General features: G+C 47.3%; 1 protein-coding gene across 2 annotated transcripts in view; it reads left to right on the plus strand.

Annotated features, from left to right (window-relative positions):
- KIAA2012 (KIAA2012 ortholog) overlaps positions 1 to 19,073 on the plus strand; it is a 105,814-nt gene that overhangs the window by 65,380 nt on the left and 21,361 nt on the right. For both annotated transcript variants that reach the window (XM_058548653.1, XM_058548654.1), the window contains exons 14-15: positions 5,395 to 5,532; positions 14,431 to 14,503. In XM_058548653.1, the coding sequence (XP_058404636.1) occupies positions 5,395 to 5,532; positions 14,431 to 14,503 (211 nt within the window). The remainder of the gene's footprint in view (positions 1 to 5,394; positions 5,533 to 14,430; positions 14,504 to 19,073) is intronic.

Genomic DNA, 19,073 nt, shown 5'->3' on the forward strand with positions numbered 1-19,073 from the left:
GACCCTGCGCAGGCTGGGTCCCCTCCAAGTTAGCCTGAGTTGATAGTGTGTACAAAGCCCCTCCCACTCAGATCCCTCCAGGCAGCCCTGTCCCAGGGAGCCCAGCGGAGTTCCAGCCCCACTCAGCCCCACCTGTGTCCCCATTCCTACTGCCCACTTTTAGTTCCACAGGCTGCCATGTGCAAGAAATAACAGGACCTGAGTAGGCCAAGCATGGGGAAATTTGCCAGGCCCTTCAGCTCATAGCTCCAGGCAGGGGTGGCCCTTTCCAGGATTTGGTCTCCACCCAGCCAGCAGGGTACATGGTGAGGGGGAAGATCAGAACCTAGCCCTCCTTCTCCTTCACCTCCAGTGACTAAATCTCTCAGATCTACCCACCCACATTGGGATTCAGAGCTCCCCAACCTAGGGAAGTGGAGGGACAGACTCTCAGCCAAGGAGCGGGCCTGGTGGTCCAAAGGAGAGACTGACTCTTTTTCTTTTGTTTGCTCACAGGAGGGGACAAACGCCCTGTGTGCACAGAGGTTTGATGTGACAACTTGATAGACCACATAAGGGTTTCAGCAAAGGCCTCGCGACCCCACTCTCCATGCATTAAGATAATGGCGGAGTGTGGGCCCCGGCACATTTCAGATCTTGGCTACAAAGACCCTCCTCCCTTCTGTTTTCTTCCTCCAGCTCAGCTTGCCCACAGGTTCCCAGAGACTCTTGGCAGCTCGCTCTTGGGCAGATTGAAGCTGTGAGCTGTGTGGGAGGCAGTCAGACAAGCAAGAGTGTTGCAGCCTCCTTAATGAGGGACAATAGCTCTTTAGAGCCACCAAACCGCAGTTACAGAGATGCAGAAGCCCAATTAGAAGGGAGTGGGAGAAGTGGAGAGGAGGGCCTGAGAGGGCCTGTGGGACAGATCCCTATCTTTGGCGGCTCTGGGGGTCCCTGGCTGGAGATCCAGCTGGTTGGGTTTAGAATCTGCTTTCCTTCCTAAGGTGAGTATCCCAGTGACTGTAGAGCTAGCCCATGAGGTGACCCTTCCAAATACACACACTGAAAGGAGGAGGAAAAAATCCCTGGGGAGAGGGTTTCTCCTTGAGTTTGCAGCTCAGATATTATAACCCAAGAGTAAGAAAGGGAATGCTATTTGTTTACTTTAACAGACGTCCTCTGTAAGTTTTGCCACATTATATATGTGTGTGTACGGATATTTGTACACGGCCCATAGCTCTCTTTTGTTCTGGCTTTCAACTGAATCACATTATGTTTACAGTGAGATAGTAATCCTGGATTTTCCAGGGCTCAGTCTGTCAGAGTGTAAGATTAGCTCTTGAATTCATTAACAGTCATCTCCTTTTAAATGTCAGATAACTTTTTAAATGCCAAGTACTTGCGCAATGCCTTCTGTGCAATTCAAATCAGCTTTACCAAATTAACTAATTAATCTTTATTGTTTCATTTACTGAAGAGAGAGGCTTCCAAGTGTTTTTAGCAGAAGGTAAAAATATTAAAGTATTTACGGTACAATATAGGTGAAGGAAGGGGTTTTGATTTCCTGCTAACCATTTCACCCTTGCATCAGTTTTGTAGCCATTCCCCCTGAAGCGCACACGTGAAAGAAACAAAAAAGCTTCGGGCATCTCTGCTTTCTTTCACTTCCCCCTGTTTTCCTTTCCTTCTCTTTAACCTTGTGTTTCTTCCCCCTTCTACACCTTCAGACTTTGACTCCTGTTTACTATGTATTCTGCTGTCTCTGCTCTCAAAATAGCCCAGGAGCTGCAAGTGTCAGTTATGATGGCTCTACCACCCAGAGGAGAGACGGATGCCTCACCGATCAGGGACGGAGCCCAGAAGCCTGGGGCAGAACAGGCAGAAATCAGGAATTCTACTTTCCTTTTCAAAGAACCTCTGCCCAGTTTAACCTGCAAATAATCAGATAGAGGCTATAGTGACTGCTAAAGATAGATCCTTCCGGGGCTGGCTTCTTCTTGTCACCCGCTCTCTGCTCAAATGTCACCTCCTCAGAGAAGTCTTCCCTGACCACCCAAAGGCCAGTCCCAAACCCTCCTCCATCAACTCTCTCCTATCACCATCTCATTGTCTTCACTGATTTTTCACTATCTGAAATCATCCTGCTTATTTATGTGTTTGTTTGTCTGACACATACAATATCACTCAACAAATATCAGTTTAATGAATAAATGAAATGCTATCTCAACACATGGCTTTCTTTCCTGGTTTCAACTTGCTGACTTTTTCTCCTCTTATCACTACCTCTCAGAATCCTCTTTATGTATTTAATCTTGCCTTTCCTCCCATCTCCCAAGCCCCATTTCACTATCATTTATTTGTTAGAGCATTTGAACACAATGAGCAAAACCAGTACTTCACATTCCAGCAACTAGAGAGCTTCACTGAAAACATTCCATCAAGCTGGAATTGATGGCCCTAAACATTAGGGAGATGAGCCACACAGTCAAGGGAATTGTTTTATCCAGAGATTTGTGGGTTGAGTGATTTGGAAGGACTTTTCTCAAAGTCTCGTCAATCTGAGCCCCACAGAAGGAGTTAAAGTGATTCCAGCCACTGGAACTGGTCTTGGCTATGAGAAATCTTCTCTTGGAGATAACGGAGACATTTCCCTCAAGTCAGTGGTGTCTGATTTCTGTTCCTCCTCCCAGTGACTCATGCATGATTGGGGAGCTAGAAAGCTTGACATGCTTTGATTCTCGCTTGGACCAAATGCTTTCATTTGATCTAGAAATGGGGAGGGGCTATCTCACTCCAAGAAGCTAATCAAACATATGGCTGAGGTGACAAAAAAATTGGATATGTATTTGTCCAGAAAAATCTTTATCTCTAGCCAAATTTCAAAACAAAGGAAAAGGGGACCGGCCCCGTGGCTTAGTGGTTAAGTGCGTGCACTCCGCTACTGGCGGCCCGGGTTCAGATCCCCGGCGCGCACCGACACACCATTTCTCCCGCCATGCTGAGGCCGCATTCCACATACAGCAACTAGAAGGATGTGCAACTATGACATACAACTATCTACTGGGGCTTTGGGGAACAGAAGGAAGAGGATTGGCAATAGATGTTAGCTCAGGGCCGGTCTTCCTCAGCAAAAAGAGGAGGATTGGCATGGATATTACCTCAGGGCTGATCTTCCTCACAAAAAAAAAAAAAAAAAAGGAAAAGAGTGTGGGTGTGCATCAGAATGCCGGCTGCTGGTAGGGACCCACCAACTGTTCATTCATCATTAATACTTAAAGTAACATAAACGTTGTGGGAGCGAGAGTTTACGACTGCCCAGAGAGACAGACATCCGAGAGTTAGTCTCCTGGAAAATATGGAAATGATCAAATCCACACCCAGGGTGATCTCATGGCACATTAATGTATGCCACCCCAGCAAATCAACCCTGAAAAATAACAAATAACTTTCCTCTTTGAGGAGGAGGAGCCAGTGCTGCACAGAGGACAGGCCTCTGAGGTCGGCCCGTGCTTCCTGTGCGGGGTCCTCACTGCCCCCCATTTTAACTGCGGTGGGCCACAACGTGTCGCTTGCCTCCCATGTGACCGTTACTCGTTTGTTCAGCAAACGTGCTTCAAGTGTATGTTCGTTTCCAGACCCCATGCCAGGCACTGCTGTTATACTGGTGACAGGACAGTAGTGGTTCCCGCCCTCACGGAGCGTGGTGGGGAGGGGAGGTGGCTGCAGGACCATGAGCATCACTGTGGGCAATGCGGGAAGTGCTCGGTGCTCTGAGAGGTCGTGGGAGGCATAGGTGAGCCAGAAGGAGGGGGGAGTTGGGAGTGGGAATGTGCTCCCAGGAGAGGGAAGGGCATGTGGGACAGCCTTGCTCCAGGAGCTGAAAGGTTCAGTGTTGAGAGTTGCTGTTTGCATTGCCGTTCCCACAGTGAGGTCAACGCTTCCCACAGAGAGCCCCACAGAACCTTCCCTGGCCCTCTGCAGAGCTTTGCTCAAACATCGCTTTCCTGTGGGGCGTCCCTGACTAGGCTGCTTAAAACTGCAGCCTCCGCCGCCTCCATCCCCAGCTCAGCCTCACTCCCCTCTCTGCTTTGTTGTTCTCCACATCACGAATCACCTTTGGACAAAACTTGCGTTCCACTTGCTTGTGTATTATCTCTTCCCTCTCAGGGGAATATACACGCAGTTTTCATGAGAGTGGAGACTTCTGTCTGCTTCTTGCACTACTGTGTCTGCTCTGCCGGGCATAGGACAAGCACTCAATAAATATTTATTGAATGACTGAATGAGGCAGGAGAGATGGTCCGGGGCCAGGCAGGAAGGGCCTTGTAAACCTTTCAAGCGGGTTGGCCTTCCTGGTGAGGGCAGGGCCTTTGAAGGCTGTAAGCAGAGGATCGTGTGGTCCAGTTTGCATCTTGGAAAGATCAGCCAGGTTGCAGTGTGGGACATGGGCTGGAAAGCAACTTCGGATCAAACTCTGTAGTGCTCTGAAACATGACACATTTGCATGTCGTGGTTACAGGGGAGAGCACGCCCAAAAGATCGAAGAGCCCCAGGCCTCCTAGCCTCCTCTGTTAGCCCAGTCTTCCTTCCCTCCCTGCTGCATTTGTTCAAATCACTCCTCCTAACACATTAAATACATTTTAGGTTTGGAAATACACGGAAATCTTGCTATAACTCTGTTTGCGACAATGCAGATTTCATAACCATTCATGGAAGCTGCAGAAGTATCAAAAAGGTCTCATTAAAAAAGGAGTCTTGCGGGCCAGCCCGGTGGCATAGCGGTTAAGTGCGTGTGCTCCGCTGCGGCAGGCAGCCCGGGGTTCGCAGGTTCAGATTCCAGGCGCGCACCAATGCACCACTTGTTAAGCCATGCTGTGGCGGCATCCCATATAAAGTAAAGGAAGGTGGGCACGGATGTTAGCCCAGGGCCAGTCTTTCTCAGCAAAAAGAGGAGGATTGGCATCTGATGTTCGCTCAGGGCTAACCTTCCTCAAAAAAAAAAACGGAGTCGTGGGCGGATGGTGATTTTAGCTCTGTCATTTACCAGCTGTAGGGGCTTTGGGCAAGTAACGTAACTGCCCAGAGCCTTCGGTTCTCATCTGTGAAATGGGAATAACGGTACCTGCCTCATGGGGTTGTTGTGAGGATTAAATACAATGATTACAACCCTGGGACACAGTAAGGTCCCTTTATCCACTTTCCTGTTACACTGACCCCAGGTGTGAATTAACAACCAGTCTCGGATTATTCTCTATACATCTGGGTCCCCTGTGTCTTCAATGGTAAAAATAGGTGTTACTATTAGTGTTCCAACCATGAAAAATGACTTTCTATAAATATTTGGGGATTTGGACTAGCTCTTGTCACACTGTATATCATTCCCATGAAAGTTGGGCTTTCTGCTTCTCTTCACAGGGAGCCCAGCAGTCCTTGGAGGCAGCAGCTCAGAAGACAGGAGAGCCTCAAAGTTGTATAAATAAAGGGCTGATATGTTCAAACAGAAAAGAATTTTACACGCGCAAACTGCACATCGACATGACGCCGTTCCTGAAGGTGATCTCACACTGAGCAGACGAGGGGCTTCATAGACACGTACACAGACATTCCGGTTAATACACTTCTGCATGGTACAAAAACAGCCTCAGAAGTCCCTCAGAGCTCCTGCTTTATCAGAAGGGACAGAAAATAGCAGTTCGTAGCAGATGAAGAAAGAACAAATTAGGACAGTAATCACAGCCAGCCGTCAGGGACAAATCAGCTGGGTGTCTGGTTTGGGTGGTGGGGGACAGAGAACAGAGAGGAGAAAGGATAACCTTGAACCACCTCATAAAACAGGCAAATATATTTTATCTTGACAGTCGCTATAATAATTGTTACTGTTTTACTGCTGTAACTTGGTAGAGCTGACATTCCTACCGTAGAGAAGGCTGGTTCTTGAGTTAACTATTTAGAAGTGATCTGCCATCCCCTTCTGGATGTCTGACCTTGTCTTCTGTTCTCTGCGAGTTCATTACTCTCCCGGCTCAGCTTCATACCTGGTTAAGGGTACTGAGTTTCCTGTGGTGGTGATGTCCTTCGTCGTCTTTGTGATACTCGCTGCTGCCCCAGCACCTAACACAACGTCTGGCGCGTGGAAGGTGCTCCCTGAATGCCCCATAAATTGGCCCCCTTTTCATCCCACAGCCCTCCGCCCTAGGGCCCTCTTCCTACCCATTCTTTGACCCTCTCAGAGCTGAATGAACTGGAATAAATGACCATGGAGTAAAAGAAACTAACCAGAAACAAAGCAAGGCCTGGTGTGGAAGGATCTCAGATCCTTCACACTATCCTAGAGGACAACATCCCAGGCCCTCAAGAAGAAGTGCCTGGGAAGGACTTTCTTTTCAGAGGAAAAGAAACCAAGTACTTTTGGGGTTCGTGATGGTGGCACTACCCACTGCTGTAGACTGGCAGGGACTTCAGAGGTCGTGAACCTCAGCTAAGCAGAGTTCTCAGGTTATATCTTCTCTGGGCTACCACAATCCCAGCTCTGCAAGGTAGGGCTTTGATCAAGAGTCATGTATTTGCCCAAGTTCTGTCTCTCTCCATGGCTGGGCTCTGCTTTCCAGTTTCCTCTCAGATAGGCTCTTTCCCCATGGTGTAAAGACGGCCATTGGCTTCTCTTTTCTAGATCATTCTGGAACTGAATCTCATTGGCCCGACTTGGGTCACGTGCCCATGCCCTGATGAATCACCATGGCCAGGGGAATGGAACACACGGACTGGCCCAGCCTGGGGCCACAGGGACTGAGAGTGGGGAGGGGAGGAGTGTCTCAGAAAGGAAAACAGATGCTTCAAACCAAAATAAGAGAGAATGATTCTGAGCAGCAAAACAAAAGATGTTTGCTCCAAGTATGCAAGAGAATTACCTGGATTTATTATTTATTGTATTAGTCTGCTAGGGCCGCTATAACGAAGTACCACAAATTGAGTGGCTTAAACAACAGAAATTTATCTTCTCACAATTCTGGAGGCTGGATGTCCTAGATCAGGGTGTTGGCAGGGTTGATTTCTTCTGAGGCCTTCTCATGGGCTTGTAGATGGCCATCTTCTCCTTGTGTCTTCACATGGTCTTTGCTCTGTATGTCCATCTCCTAATCTCCTCTTCTTATGAGGACACCAGTCTTACTGGATATTGGATATTGGATTAGGGCCCAACCTAATGACCTCATTTCACCTCTTTAAAGACCCTATCTCCAAATACAGTCACATTCTAAGGTACTGGGGGTGGATTTAAACATATGAATTTTGGAGGGACACAATTCAGCCCAAAACATTTATATTAATGAAACTCTCCTTTTTTTCTTAGCAACAGCTTAGTTCTTCCCTTAGGGCTTGAAGAACTATGGTTGGTACTTCCTGGGATGAGATATCAAGTCATTATCACTATTCATTCATCCATCCCATGGTGAGCATCTACTACCTACTATGCATCTAGCACTCTCTGGGTGTTTGTGGTACTTCAGCAAACAAAGCAGACTGAGATCCTTCCCCTGCTCCAGGCAACATGCATAGTATGTTAAAAGGTGATAATTGCTGTGGAAATGAGATAAGAATATATTTATGGAGCATCTAGAAACTGCAGAATGCAGAGTGGGGACTTTTACAATAATTTTGTGTGTATTTAGTGTCTACAATGCTCTTTTGCTCAGCGATTTTGGCACTGTGTTATAGACGGAAAGGCATTGTCATCCTCAAGGCCCACTTTCCAGTCCACCTTTTTCAAGACTCACAGAAATTATGACTCAGCCTGCTCTACAAAGGACTCGCCGAGCACACACCAGGCTTGGTCCTGACTAGTCCTTGCCCAAAAGACCACATCTTTTCCTGGGAATGTTCAGTGTTAACAGCTCTCCCTAGGTAGACCTTCTCCTTGCTGACGTGGTAGCTCCTGGATTCTTAGGCATTGCCTTGTCGAAAGACACAGATCTCAGGGTTGTAGAGAAAAGGATAGTGTGTTCAAACAGAAAACATCCTCCTCAGCATCTGGAGCAGCATAGAAACCAGTTCATTCTACACATTTCCTTCGTGCATGTCCTTCCTATCCACGGGGCACTTCGTTTATGTTTGCCTGCTGCGTGGAGGAAGCATGGCACATTTCAGGGGACGAGGGTAAGAGACAAAAGTATCGAGGCAGAAAAGGGGAATGGAAAGAGGTGAAATAATCACAATTGTTAACATTACCGAGCACTTACTCTGTGTCAGGCTCTGCTCTAAGTTTTCCACGCAAGAACTCATTTAATTCACAAAATGAATCTGAGAAGTAGGTAGTAGTACCCCATTTTACAGATGAGAAAACTAAGGCATTGAGAGGTTAAGTAACTTCCCAAATGTCATACAGGTGGCGAACGGCAGAAACAAGATTTAACCGGCCCAGTGGCGCAGCGGTTAAGTGCGCGCGCTCTGCTGTGGCGGCCTGGGGTTCGCAGGTTCAGATCCCGGGCGCAGACCAACGCACCGCTTGTCAAGCCATGCTGTGGTGGCGTCCCATATAAAGTAGAGGAAGATGGGCACGATGTTAGCCCAGGGCCAATCTTCCTCAGCAAAAAAAAGAGAAGAGAGGAGGATTGGCATCGGATGTTAGCTCAGGGCTGATCTTCCTCACAAAAAAACAAAACAAAAGTCAGGCAGCCCAGCTCCAGAGCCCGTGTTTTCAACCATCTGCTGTAACACTTCACTGCAGACCCCAACTGAGTCCCATCCAATCAAAAGCACTGCTTACCATGTTAGCTAAGCAGCCAGCACAGCTCCTTCTGGAAAATTCTATTCCCCAGCACTCATCTAGACTGCTGCAGGGAGATTTTCTGACCCTGCAGGACTCTGCCCTTCTCCCTTATCCCACTTGCATTCTGTGGAGCCAACGTGAATCTTTCTCTTCCCGTGATCATTCCGGTCCCTTCAGACAACATACACTGAGCATCCTCTGTGCTGGGCCCTGAGAATATAGCTGGCCTTCCAAAGAGCCTGTAGTCCAAGATGGAGATAAACAGAGAAACAGGTAATATCAGCACAAAGTTGTGGCAGAGGCAGGCCCAGGTTGCTATGGGATGGACTCAATTCTCAGTGATCACACATAGAATCCTCCTCAAATTTAAGAACCTCGTTATAACACTGAAGGCAACACTGTTAGCCCATTTTATAGGATAACCTGTGTCAGGCTTAGATTTGGGGAAACATGATGGATCCAGAGTATATCTGGGTTCACATAAAAATTGAACCCTGTGTTTTAAAAATCTGTTTTTGAAAAAGAAATAGTAGTTGATGAATAAATTAGGGTAGAGATTTTTTCCTAGGAACTTTAGTAAATTATCAGGGTTAGGTCGTGGGGGTGGGGGGGATAGCAATAATGCCAATTAATGCTAGCTACAGAGTTGAATATGCTTACATTCAACATTGACATCAAAGGGTATGTATGTTATGCCCAGAAGATGTGAAGAATGAGAAATAAGCTTCCCCCTCACGGCCGTCACACAGGCAGTTACCACTTGGTGCCCTCAGACTCGCAGTAGAGGAACCCGCCTGAAATCAGGTACAAGACTGAGTGGCGCCCCCCTGGTTTGGGGCCAGCCCCAGGTTTTACTTATGCAGGTGGGGTGGGCACGTCCCACCAAGCAGAGGATGACAGTGCCACTGAATCCTGTGGCCACATGGGGAGGGACAGCATGTACTTCAGTGAGTGGAAGTAACAGGGAAACAATGTTTGGCTTAAGACGTTGTCCGGGGATGGAGCAGGCCCCTCAGTAGACAAGTTCCAGTGCCCAGAGTCATTTAAACATGCTTTGTTGACCAGTGGCAGAGAGCTGTAGAGGGATTGCAAGGTGGTTTCGAGATGCAAAGATTCTAGGACACTTGAATAATGATATTGCCAGGAAAAATATTCAGGGCATTGAGTCTGTTATATTTCCAAATGAAAGAAGCCCAGATTAAGTGGAATATTATCAACATTCAAGTATCAAACCAGGGCCGGCCCCATGGCTTAGTGGTTAAGCACGTGCGCTCTGCTCCTGGCCGCCCGGGGTTCAGATCCTGGGCGCGGACTGACGCACAACTTCTCTGGCCATGCTGAGGCCGTGTCCCACATGCAGCAACTAGAGGGATGTGCGGCTATGACATACAACTATCTACTGGGGCTTTGGGGGAAAAAATAAATAAATAAATAAAGTTATAAAATATCAAACCAGTAGTTGGGAAGCCCTGGGTCTTCTCTGGCTTTGAGTAACATTGTAACACTTCTGGGACTCTGCTTCTCTTTAGTAAAATGGAGATAATAATGCTGGGACCTCCACACCTGCATCTCAACAGTGAGGCGGGAATTACATGAAATAATAATTTTCAAAGAATGTTCACATCGGCAAAGGATTCGATTCATAAGGGAGAAAAGAACAATCATTCATCAATCCCTGCTAAGGGCTGGGCGCCTCACATAGTGAACCTTGTTCAATCTTCCCAACCCTCTTCCTGGTGAGGGTGCAGACCCCACGGTACAGATGGGGACGCTGAGATGGTGAGATGAGAAGCAGCAGGGGAAGCTAGGATTCAAAACCACGAAACCCAGAATACCTGATATCAATGAGGTCTTTCTATTCTGTTCCTGTGAAGGATTTAATTGTACATCTTTGTTCCAGCTTTAGAACCTGGGAGGGGAGTACAGATTTCATTTTAACCTTAATATCTTATGTTTAATATATTTTAATCTTAACAACACGAAATACCTTATGATCTTCATAAATTGGTTTCTTTGTTAAAGAAAAGTATGATTAATACACAAGAAATTTTGTGCTACCTTGAAGCGGAAACTCTCAAATGAAATGCTGATTTTCTTCCATCATTTAGAAGATATTGAAATTAGTCATTTAGATGCATGTGTTACACAGTACGTTACTCAGAATTTCCGAGTGTATTTTCCTAATTAAGCCTTTCAAGAACTCTGTACAGGGGCCGGCCTGGTGGCATAGTTGTTAAGCTCACGCGCTCCACTTCGGCAGCCCAGGGTTCGTGGATTTGGGTCCCAGGCCTAGACCTACGCACGGCCCATCAAGCCTTGCTGTGGCAGCGTCCCACATATAAAAAATAGAGGAAGATTGGCACAGATGTTAGCTCAACAACAATCTTCCTCAAGCAAAAAAAAAAAAGAACTCTGTACAAATTTACTATTCTTCCCATTTCACAGATGGAGGGGCCGAGATTCAATGATAGCTCATGCAGCTGGCTCGTGGATGACTGGAGCCCCACCTCTGACTCCTGCACCCCATGCTCCTCCACGCTCTCACAGTTCCTTATGAAAGTCCACTGTGGGCCTAGAAGGACCACGTTCAGATGGGGAGCTGTGCGTGAAGGTAGAGGGCAGGACTGGTAGAAGGTTCTCCAAGGACAGATGAGAACTCCAGGTCACCTGGCCCAGCCCCTGTCAGTTGAAGAACCTAGGCTCAGGTGTTAAGTAACTCTCGCATGATCTGTAGGACATGACATGTAGGCGTCGGGGTGCAGTGCAGGCAGTCTGACTCCAGGACCTGCACCCCAGCCGCGCGGGCAACTGTCTGTCATGTCCAGCTTCAAATACTTTACAAAGCGTTTGTTCCTCCCCACTCCCCAGCCCTATATCACCACACTGCCACCGGTGCTCTCTCTAAATACAGCTTAGTCATATCGCCGGTTTGCTTGAAATTCCTTACCACGTCCCCACTGGTCTTCCAGTTAATTCCTGGCATCAAAGATGTATTTCTTTTATAAATAGAAAAATATAACAAACGCAATTTTTTTAAAACTCCAAACTGCTGCGTGCAAGTTCTGGCCCGTCTCTAACTCACGCTGTCCCTGCACTGCAGCTACACCACACTGCTCCCTAACCCGCACCTGCTGCTTCCTCTCCACCAACTGCCCCACCTCCCCTCTCCGCAAGACTTAGCCCCAGGTCCACTGGCAAACAAACCTGCCCCGGCCTACTTTAGCTTCATCTCCCATGAGGTCCTGCAAAAACCCGCCATCGTCTGTCACAACACTTACCACACTGCATTGCAACGGTGAGATTTCCCGTCGTCTCCACAAGTCAGTGAACTTCCTACAGACAGATCTTTCAGCTCTGTGCCTCCAGTGCACAGCACAGTACCGCACAGAGCACACACTCAACAAATGTTCCTGAGCTGGATGAACCAAGGAAGAGCAAAGGATGAGGCCAGAATAACAGAGCCAGGATTTGAGTTTCATCCTTCAGTCTGTTCTGCTCCCTCACCAAGGATTATTACCTTTCAATCACTTGGTTTAGTCATTTCATTTGTAACTCATATTAAAAGTGACAGGTAGCTTTTTAATTAATTTTAGCTTTTTAATTCAAATTTTGAACCTGAAATATACTCAGAAGGTTTAAAAATTTGAAGTATAAAAGGGCATGTCTCCCAGCTGCTCAGTTCCCTTCCCCTGGGACACCACTGTTTCGAGGTTCCTGTGTACCCTTCCCTGGCTGTAGCGTGCATATATGCCAATACAGACAGATAAATACATGGAGATATTTTATACATATTTTGTGCACATTGTTCACAGTCTTACTTTTTTTCACTTTATCTTGGAGTTCTTTCTACATTAACTTGTAAAGAGGTGCTTTTTAACAGTTGCATAGTATTCCATTGTATGGATTACCACAATTTATTTGATGAGTCCCCAGTTGACGGGGCATTTAGGTTGTTTGCAATCTGTTGCAATGAATGACCTTAGGTATAAGTCATTTCACATGTGTGTTCCTATATGTAAAAAATGATAGCTTTTTTGGCACTTTTCTAAGCAACAGAGAATTTCAAATTAAGACTTTCATTTCTAACAGTGACGCAACAGAAGATTTTTTCCAAATCCCTCACTCTCTCTGCCTCTGTCTCCCCATCTGTGAAATGAGAATCCATTTCTTGCCCCTGAAGGCTCATAGCTGCATGTTGTTAAGACTGAAGGTTTATCTTTCTTGGATTTGAAATTCTTCCAAAGGAGGAAGCTTGTTTCTCCCTTTTAATCCAATTTCCTGTTAGAATAAAAGGACTTATAAACAGGAATTTTTTTAAATTTATCTCTTTTCTAGTCTTCTAACTTAGGAGTTTATATGACTGAGGCAGGTTTTTCCTGCAATAATTTTTTTTTAATCTCTCCATTTATTCAGGGATGAATTTTTTACTGCACCAGGCCAAATCTGCTGTGTCTCCAAAACAAGAAATGCAAAAGAAAGGAAATTACTTACCTGCTCTTGCTTTTTTTTTGTCAGAACATCTCCCCAGCTACAAACACTAAGCTAACAAGTGAGAAACACGTAGGGGAAAGAGCCATTAAGTGTGAAGAGAATGGCAAACAGATTAGCAGATAACTAATTGTCTCTTCTCAAAGCAGCTTGGGTATTTGGTAATAAAGTGGAAAACTGATTGTGGCTAAAGGGTGAAGAACTTCAGTCCCAGAAGAAACTCTCAGGGCCCGCCCCATCAGATCCCTTCCCTACAGCTGAAATGAAGCTGTGGATTAAGCAGAGAACCAGGTGACAAAGGCTGAGAGCCGGCTGCATCAGACTCACGGACTTTACTTGGGTCACTGACTCCACTGCCACGTCACTTTGGCTACTAAAGGGCTGCTCTTCCCACGCCCTAGAGGAGATCAGTGATTCTCAGTCCCCGCTGCGTACTGGAATTACCCGAGCTTTAAAAATGCCCCGCCTCCAGAAAGTCTAATTTTAATGTTTGGAGTTAGGTCCTGGGAATAATTTTTTCAAAGCCCCACAGATAAGTCTAATGGGCAGCCAGGGCTGAGAACCACTGCTACGGAGATGTCTGGGCGGTGGGATTGCACGCAGTTTGTGTGACTCAGAGAAAGAAGCAAGAGGGGACTAAATGTGATAAGAAACCCAATCTGAGGTAATCCTGGAAACCCCACAAAGGCCAATCTGACCCTTTTGCTCCCCTGCTTTAAACCCTCAGTGCCTTCCATTTGTTCTCAAGATAAAGACCCAAGTCCTTCAAGGTCTTGGGGGTCTGACTCCTCCCCACTCTTCCCACTTCTCTGTCCCTGCTCCTGTGGCACAGTCCTCCCTCAGGTCCTGGAGTACCCTGCTTCCTTCCACCAGGCAGCCTTTGCCTCTGACATTCTTCTCCCCGCCCCCAGTTAACGCCTACGCGTGCCTGGCATGGGGCACCGCACAGACAAACAGACAAGCCTCCTGCGAGAGGTCCACCTAAGAACCCAGCAGCGCCCAGCACCACTCCCAGACCCGCCTGGCCCTTTAGGGAAGTTCATGCGGGGAGCAGACTTCTTGGACACTTAAGTTAAAATAAGTTGACAAAGGGGAAGAAACAACTAAGAAAACTGGATTCTCTTTTACCAAAGGGCATGGACACGGAGTGTTGCATTTATTCTGTCTTATGTATCTTTTGTTGTGTGTTAACCTAATAGGAAAGTGGAGAGGAACTGGACCAGCAGGAAGAACCAGGAGGACCCCTCAGAGAAAATTGTCAAGACACCCAAGGTAGAGACAGCCGGGCTGGGTCTTATAACCTCATCGCGTAATTGTCGGATGAACTTGACCCTGTTAAAGACGGCAGTGGGGAGGGACCTTCCATCTCCTCTCAGGCTCAAGTGCCGAGTTCAGACTCCCATGTGTTCTTAGTGCATCACAAGCCAAACGGTAATAACATGCCTTTATGTCCATGGATTTATTGAAAGATTTCTTTCCTGCCAGAGGCTGCAGATTGATGGGAGAGTGGAGACTTGGGGGCATTACAAAAGGCCCCACCGGCACTCCACCTCTCTGTTCCTCCTGCTCTCACAGGGGCTTGTCACAGAGGAGGGAGCGGGGGTGCCCTGCCTAGAGGATAATATTCCAACAGAGGGGGGACCAGGATCTCTAGAGACCTGGCCCCTGTCACTCACCATTCTGGGTGGCCAGAGTTGCTTGAGTGTGCCTTCCTGCAAAAATGATGCTCTGTTTGATAATGACGATGATTCTAGGAAATATTGGGCCCGGAATTGGGCTTTTTGGCATAGTTCATATTCCCAGACCCTGAACTAGACTCTGGGCTCTTCCCTGGGGAACAGACACTGCAGTTGGCTGGGCCGAGGCAGCAGAGCTGTTCTTTATCGTTGTTGCTCCTTGCAGGAGTGGAAACAGATGGGGGAGAGACTCGCGTTCTCAGGATGGATGCAGGGCCAGCCAGACAGGAGAATTGTGCTTGTTTTTTGCTGTACAAAGGCATCCAGCAGAGAGAGCAAGTGGGGCTGAAATCCAGCTATGCTCTGCTCCCTAAGCCGTGTACCGCAGCCCCAGGCGGGTTGATCGGGGGGCTCCCATCCTACCTGGCCCTTCTACTGGACGCCTTTCTCTAAGTCACATAAGGTGCTCTCTGTAGGCTAGCAGCAGCAGATCTGAGCCCCTGAGTGGACAGCACGGGCTCTGGAGGTGGACTACCTCTGCCTTCAGATCTCCATGCCTCGGTGTCCTCAACTGAGGCTGAAAACAGTGCTGCCCTCATAAGGCTACAGGAGGAATAAATGGAGTAATTCACGTACAGCAGCCCCTTAATGAATATTAATCTTGACATGGACTGCATACTGATTAAATCTCTACCCTCTCATGCTCACAGTTTACCAATCTGTGAAATGACACCATGATTCCTATCTCCTCCAGACCCCATGGGGTGAGGGAGACCACAAGAGCTCACTGGAGAGAAATGTGCAAAGTCATGGATTTGGGATTTCACCCTAAACTTGATCTTTTTCCGTTTATATCTTTTACATCTATTTCTTTCAGTTGACATTCTAATAATTAATTAGACAAAATAATTTTTTATACTCATTTAAAAGGATGTCACTGCTTTTGGATATCAGACAATAAAGCATTATGGTAGCTCAGTCTCTGGGTTTGGCCAAGCTTTGAAACAGGGTTTCTGCTAACGTAAGTCTCCTGCCACCTCCATTTTCAAAGCTGAGTGACAACAGCCAGGGAGGCGTCAGTCAGTCTTCAGACCTTCCGCATCGTCAATCACGTATGCGGAATATGAACGCTGACAGGGCTCCAGGGTCTCCGCCAGGTGCGATGGTGGTGTTAGGTCGTGCAGAACATGGCCAGATCTCACAACGACTAAGTCACTCAAAACAGCCTTCCTGTCTCATGGCAGAGGGACGGGCTCCAGCTGTGTTCCATGCAGGTTATTCAGACCGTCTTCAGCGCAGTGAAATATCACTGCAGAAAGTTAAAGAAGGCATCTGCCTGTCCTGAATGATAAATGCTAATGTTTAAAAAGGATTTCAAATCTTTGAAGGAAAAGAAGGAAGGAGTGCGAAGGAATTTTTTTTTTAGCCATTTACGGATCAATTTTCCCCTCATTGGTCCCCTCATTCCACCCCTGGAAGAGGGGTGGAAAGGATTTTTTTTCTACTCTAAATTAAGTAGTGATCTTCATGGTTAATTATACGCGGTGAGCCAGTGCCAGGTCCAATGAGAATACCCTGAGTCTTGAACTTGGTGAGAATATCGCCTGCAAGTTTTCACAAGACAGGTCAGATCAGCAACCTCCAAATCAAAGAGGGTTTGGGAAATTGCTCTTGTTTTAAATACAAAACTTTCCTTTCCACCCCTCTTCCCCACCCCCAAAGTCCAAGGAAAGAATAAGATTTTAATTCTTTTTTTTTTTTTTTGTGAGGAAGATTAGCCCTGAGCTAACATCTGTTGCCAATCCTCCTCTTTTTGTTGAGGAAGATTGGCCCTGGGCTAACATCCATGCCCGTCTTCCTCTACTTTATATGGGACACCACCACAGCATGGCTTGACAAGCGGTGCGTTGGTCCACGCCCAGGATCTGAAACTGCAAACCCCGGGCCGCCACAGCAGAGCGCAAAAACTTAACTGCTACACCACCGGGCCGGCCCCAAGATTTTAATTTTTGTTTCGATTTTTGTTTATTTCCTAGGCCAGTGGTTCTAGAACTTCAGAACTACCTGGAAGGCTTGTTAAAATAAAGAGTTCTGGGCCCCGCTCCCAGAGTTTCTGATTCACTAGATCTGGGCTGAGGTCATAGAATTTGTAATTTTAGTAAGTTCCCCAGTGATTCTGATGCTGGTGGTCCAGGAACCACACTTTGGGAACCACTGCCCTGGGCCTTGCTTTTAGGATTATTTCTCTGAATTTGGCAGTGACTCAATGTAATCTGTTCCTTTAAAAATAATGGGGGTGGGAGGTCTGGAGGGCACTGCTTAGGCAGCATCACAGTGATTGAGACCACCGAGTATCAAGTTTGATTCTCTGGGTTCAAATCCTGCTTCCACCCCTTACTAACTGCGTGGCCTTGAGCAAGTTACTGAACTTCTCTGGCCATCTTTTCTCTCATCTGTAAAATGGAGATACTAACTGTACTTATCTCATGGGGTGGTTGTGACATAAAGGAATTAATACCTGTAATATGCTTATAAGAGTGCCTGGCACAGAGTAGGTGCTCACTGGAGGTTGGCTGTTAGTCTGTTTCTTAAAAACTTTAAGTTTAGTAGCCATAATTTGTACCTTGTCAGGAGAAACTTGTTCTAAGTCGATAACATGATGATTTCTTTATTGTCCAAATCAGTCTCAGTGGCAGGAGGGCTTGCTCTTGGGGGACTGACCAAGTCCTCTGTGTAAGTCCTTTTGTGTAAGTGCAGGTGTGGGCAGCAGACCCAATCTGAATGGAGCAGCCTCACCAGCCTCTGCATTCCATGGAAGGTTCTATCGCAATAGTGACATAACCGCTTGGAATGTGGCAGAACTTAAGATATTCTTAAGAGGAGTGAGAGATTTAGGGAGCCCTGTCTGAGGTGCAGGGGGGCCTAAGGAGTCACCTGAAACAAACGGGGGGAAAACCAAAAGGCAGGTCTCACAGAAACCCTTAGAAACCAGTGAGCCGTTTCTATTCTGCTGGGAAGAAAAGGCTCAGAGTGTTACTGCTTTATTCAAGAGATGGATGTGTAGTAGTTAGGATGTTGGCACAACTGTTCTAACAAAGACCAAAATAAATTGACTTCAAACAGGATTCAAAAGACGTGGGTTCTGTTACCAGCTCTCCCCCTGATTAGGTCTGTAGTCCAGGGCCCTTCAGTTCTCTGAGCTACGGTTTCCTTTTCTGTAAACCAAGGAGGTTGGGTTGGATAATCCAGGGCCCCGTCACCCTCGTGCTCTCTGCATCTGTGACGCGCCCAGGATCTCACAGGGATAAGCAGCAGAGCCAGGAGGTGGGCTGGGCCTGCTCCCAGGGAAGGCCAGCCTGCCATTTCCGTGTGTCCCACATAAAGCTCTGCCGCCGCCCAGTCGCCCTGGGGTGGGCCCTGACCAAGAGTCTGAGGGGCCCAGCAGTCCCTGTGCTGCATGCGGGCCCTGGCTCAGCCACAGCAGCCAAAGCGTGAGAGCCCGGTTGGGCCGGGAGTGATAACACTGGATCCGCCCCGTCATCCTGCACTGGCTCGAGGCCTCAGGGAACCCCTCAGCCTCTCTAGGCTTCCCCTTCCTCAACTGAAAATGTCAGAATTGGCCTTCCAATCTCTACTTCTCATTTTCTGTGGTTCAGCGACCTTGGAATTGTTTCTGTTAAGGGAAGAGCGGAATCCTGTGTCACCACTGAGGTAGTGCCAGGGTTTGGGCTCTCCTAAGTCTTTAGCCACTGACTGCAGGAATGGAAAGTTCCTTCATTTACTTAGCAAACATTTGCTGATCTCCTACTAAGTGCCAGGCCCTCTGTGGTTGAATCAGACATGATCCTTATGGAGCTAACACTTTAGAAAAGGAGCCAGACATGTGCACAGATGGTCCCAACCATCTGTGTGTTCAGTGTGTTCCTTGCCCTGAGAGAACACAGGAAGGACAACTGATGCAGACTGGCGTGGGAGGGATGGGGAGAAGTCAGGAGAGCTCCCTGGAGGAGGTGATGCCTAACATGGAGGAAGGAGTTTACTGAACCCAGAGTGCATTCACCATTTGCATGAAGGCATTGAGACAGGGGCAGCAGTGTGTGCCAGGCACTAGGCTAAGCATTTTCCATAAGTTGTTTCATTTAACTTTTACAACAATTCTATAAGGA

Source organism: Diceros bicornis, chromosome 10, assembly GCF_020826845.1.
Source record: "Diceros bicornis minor isolate mBicDic1 chromosome 10, mDicBic1.mat.cur, whole genome shotgun sequence".
NCBI classification, from domain to species: Eukaryota; Metazoa; Chordata; class Mammalia; order Perissodactyla; family Rhinocerotidae; genus Diceros; species Diceros bicornis.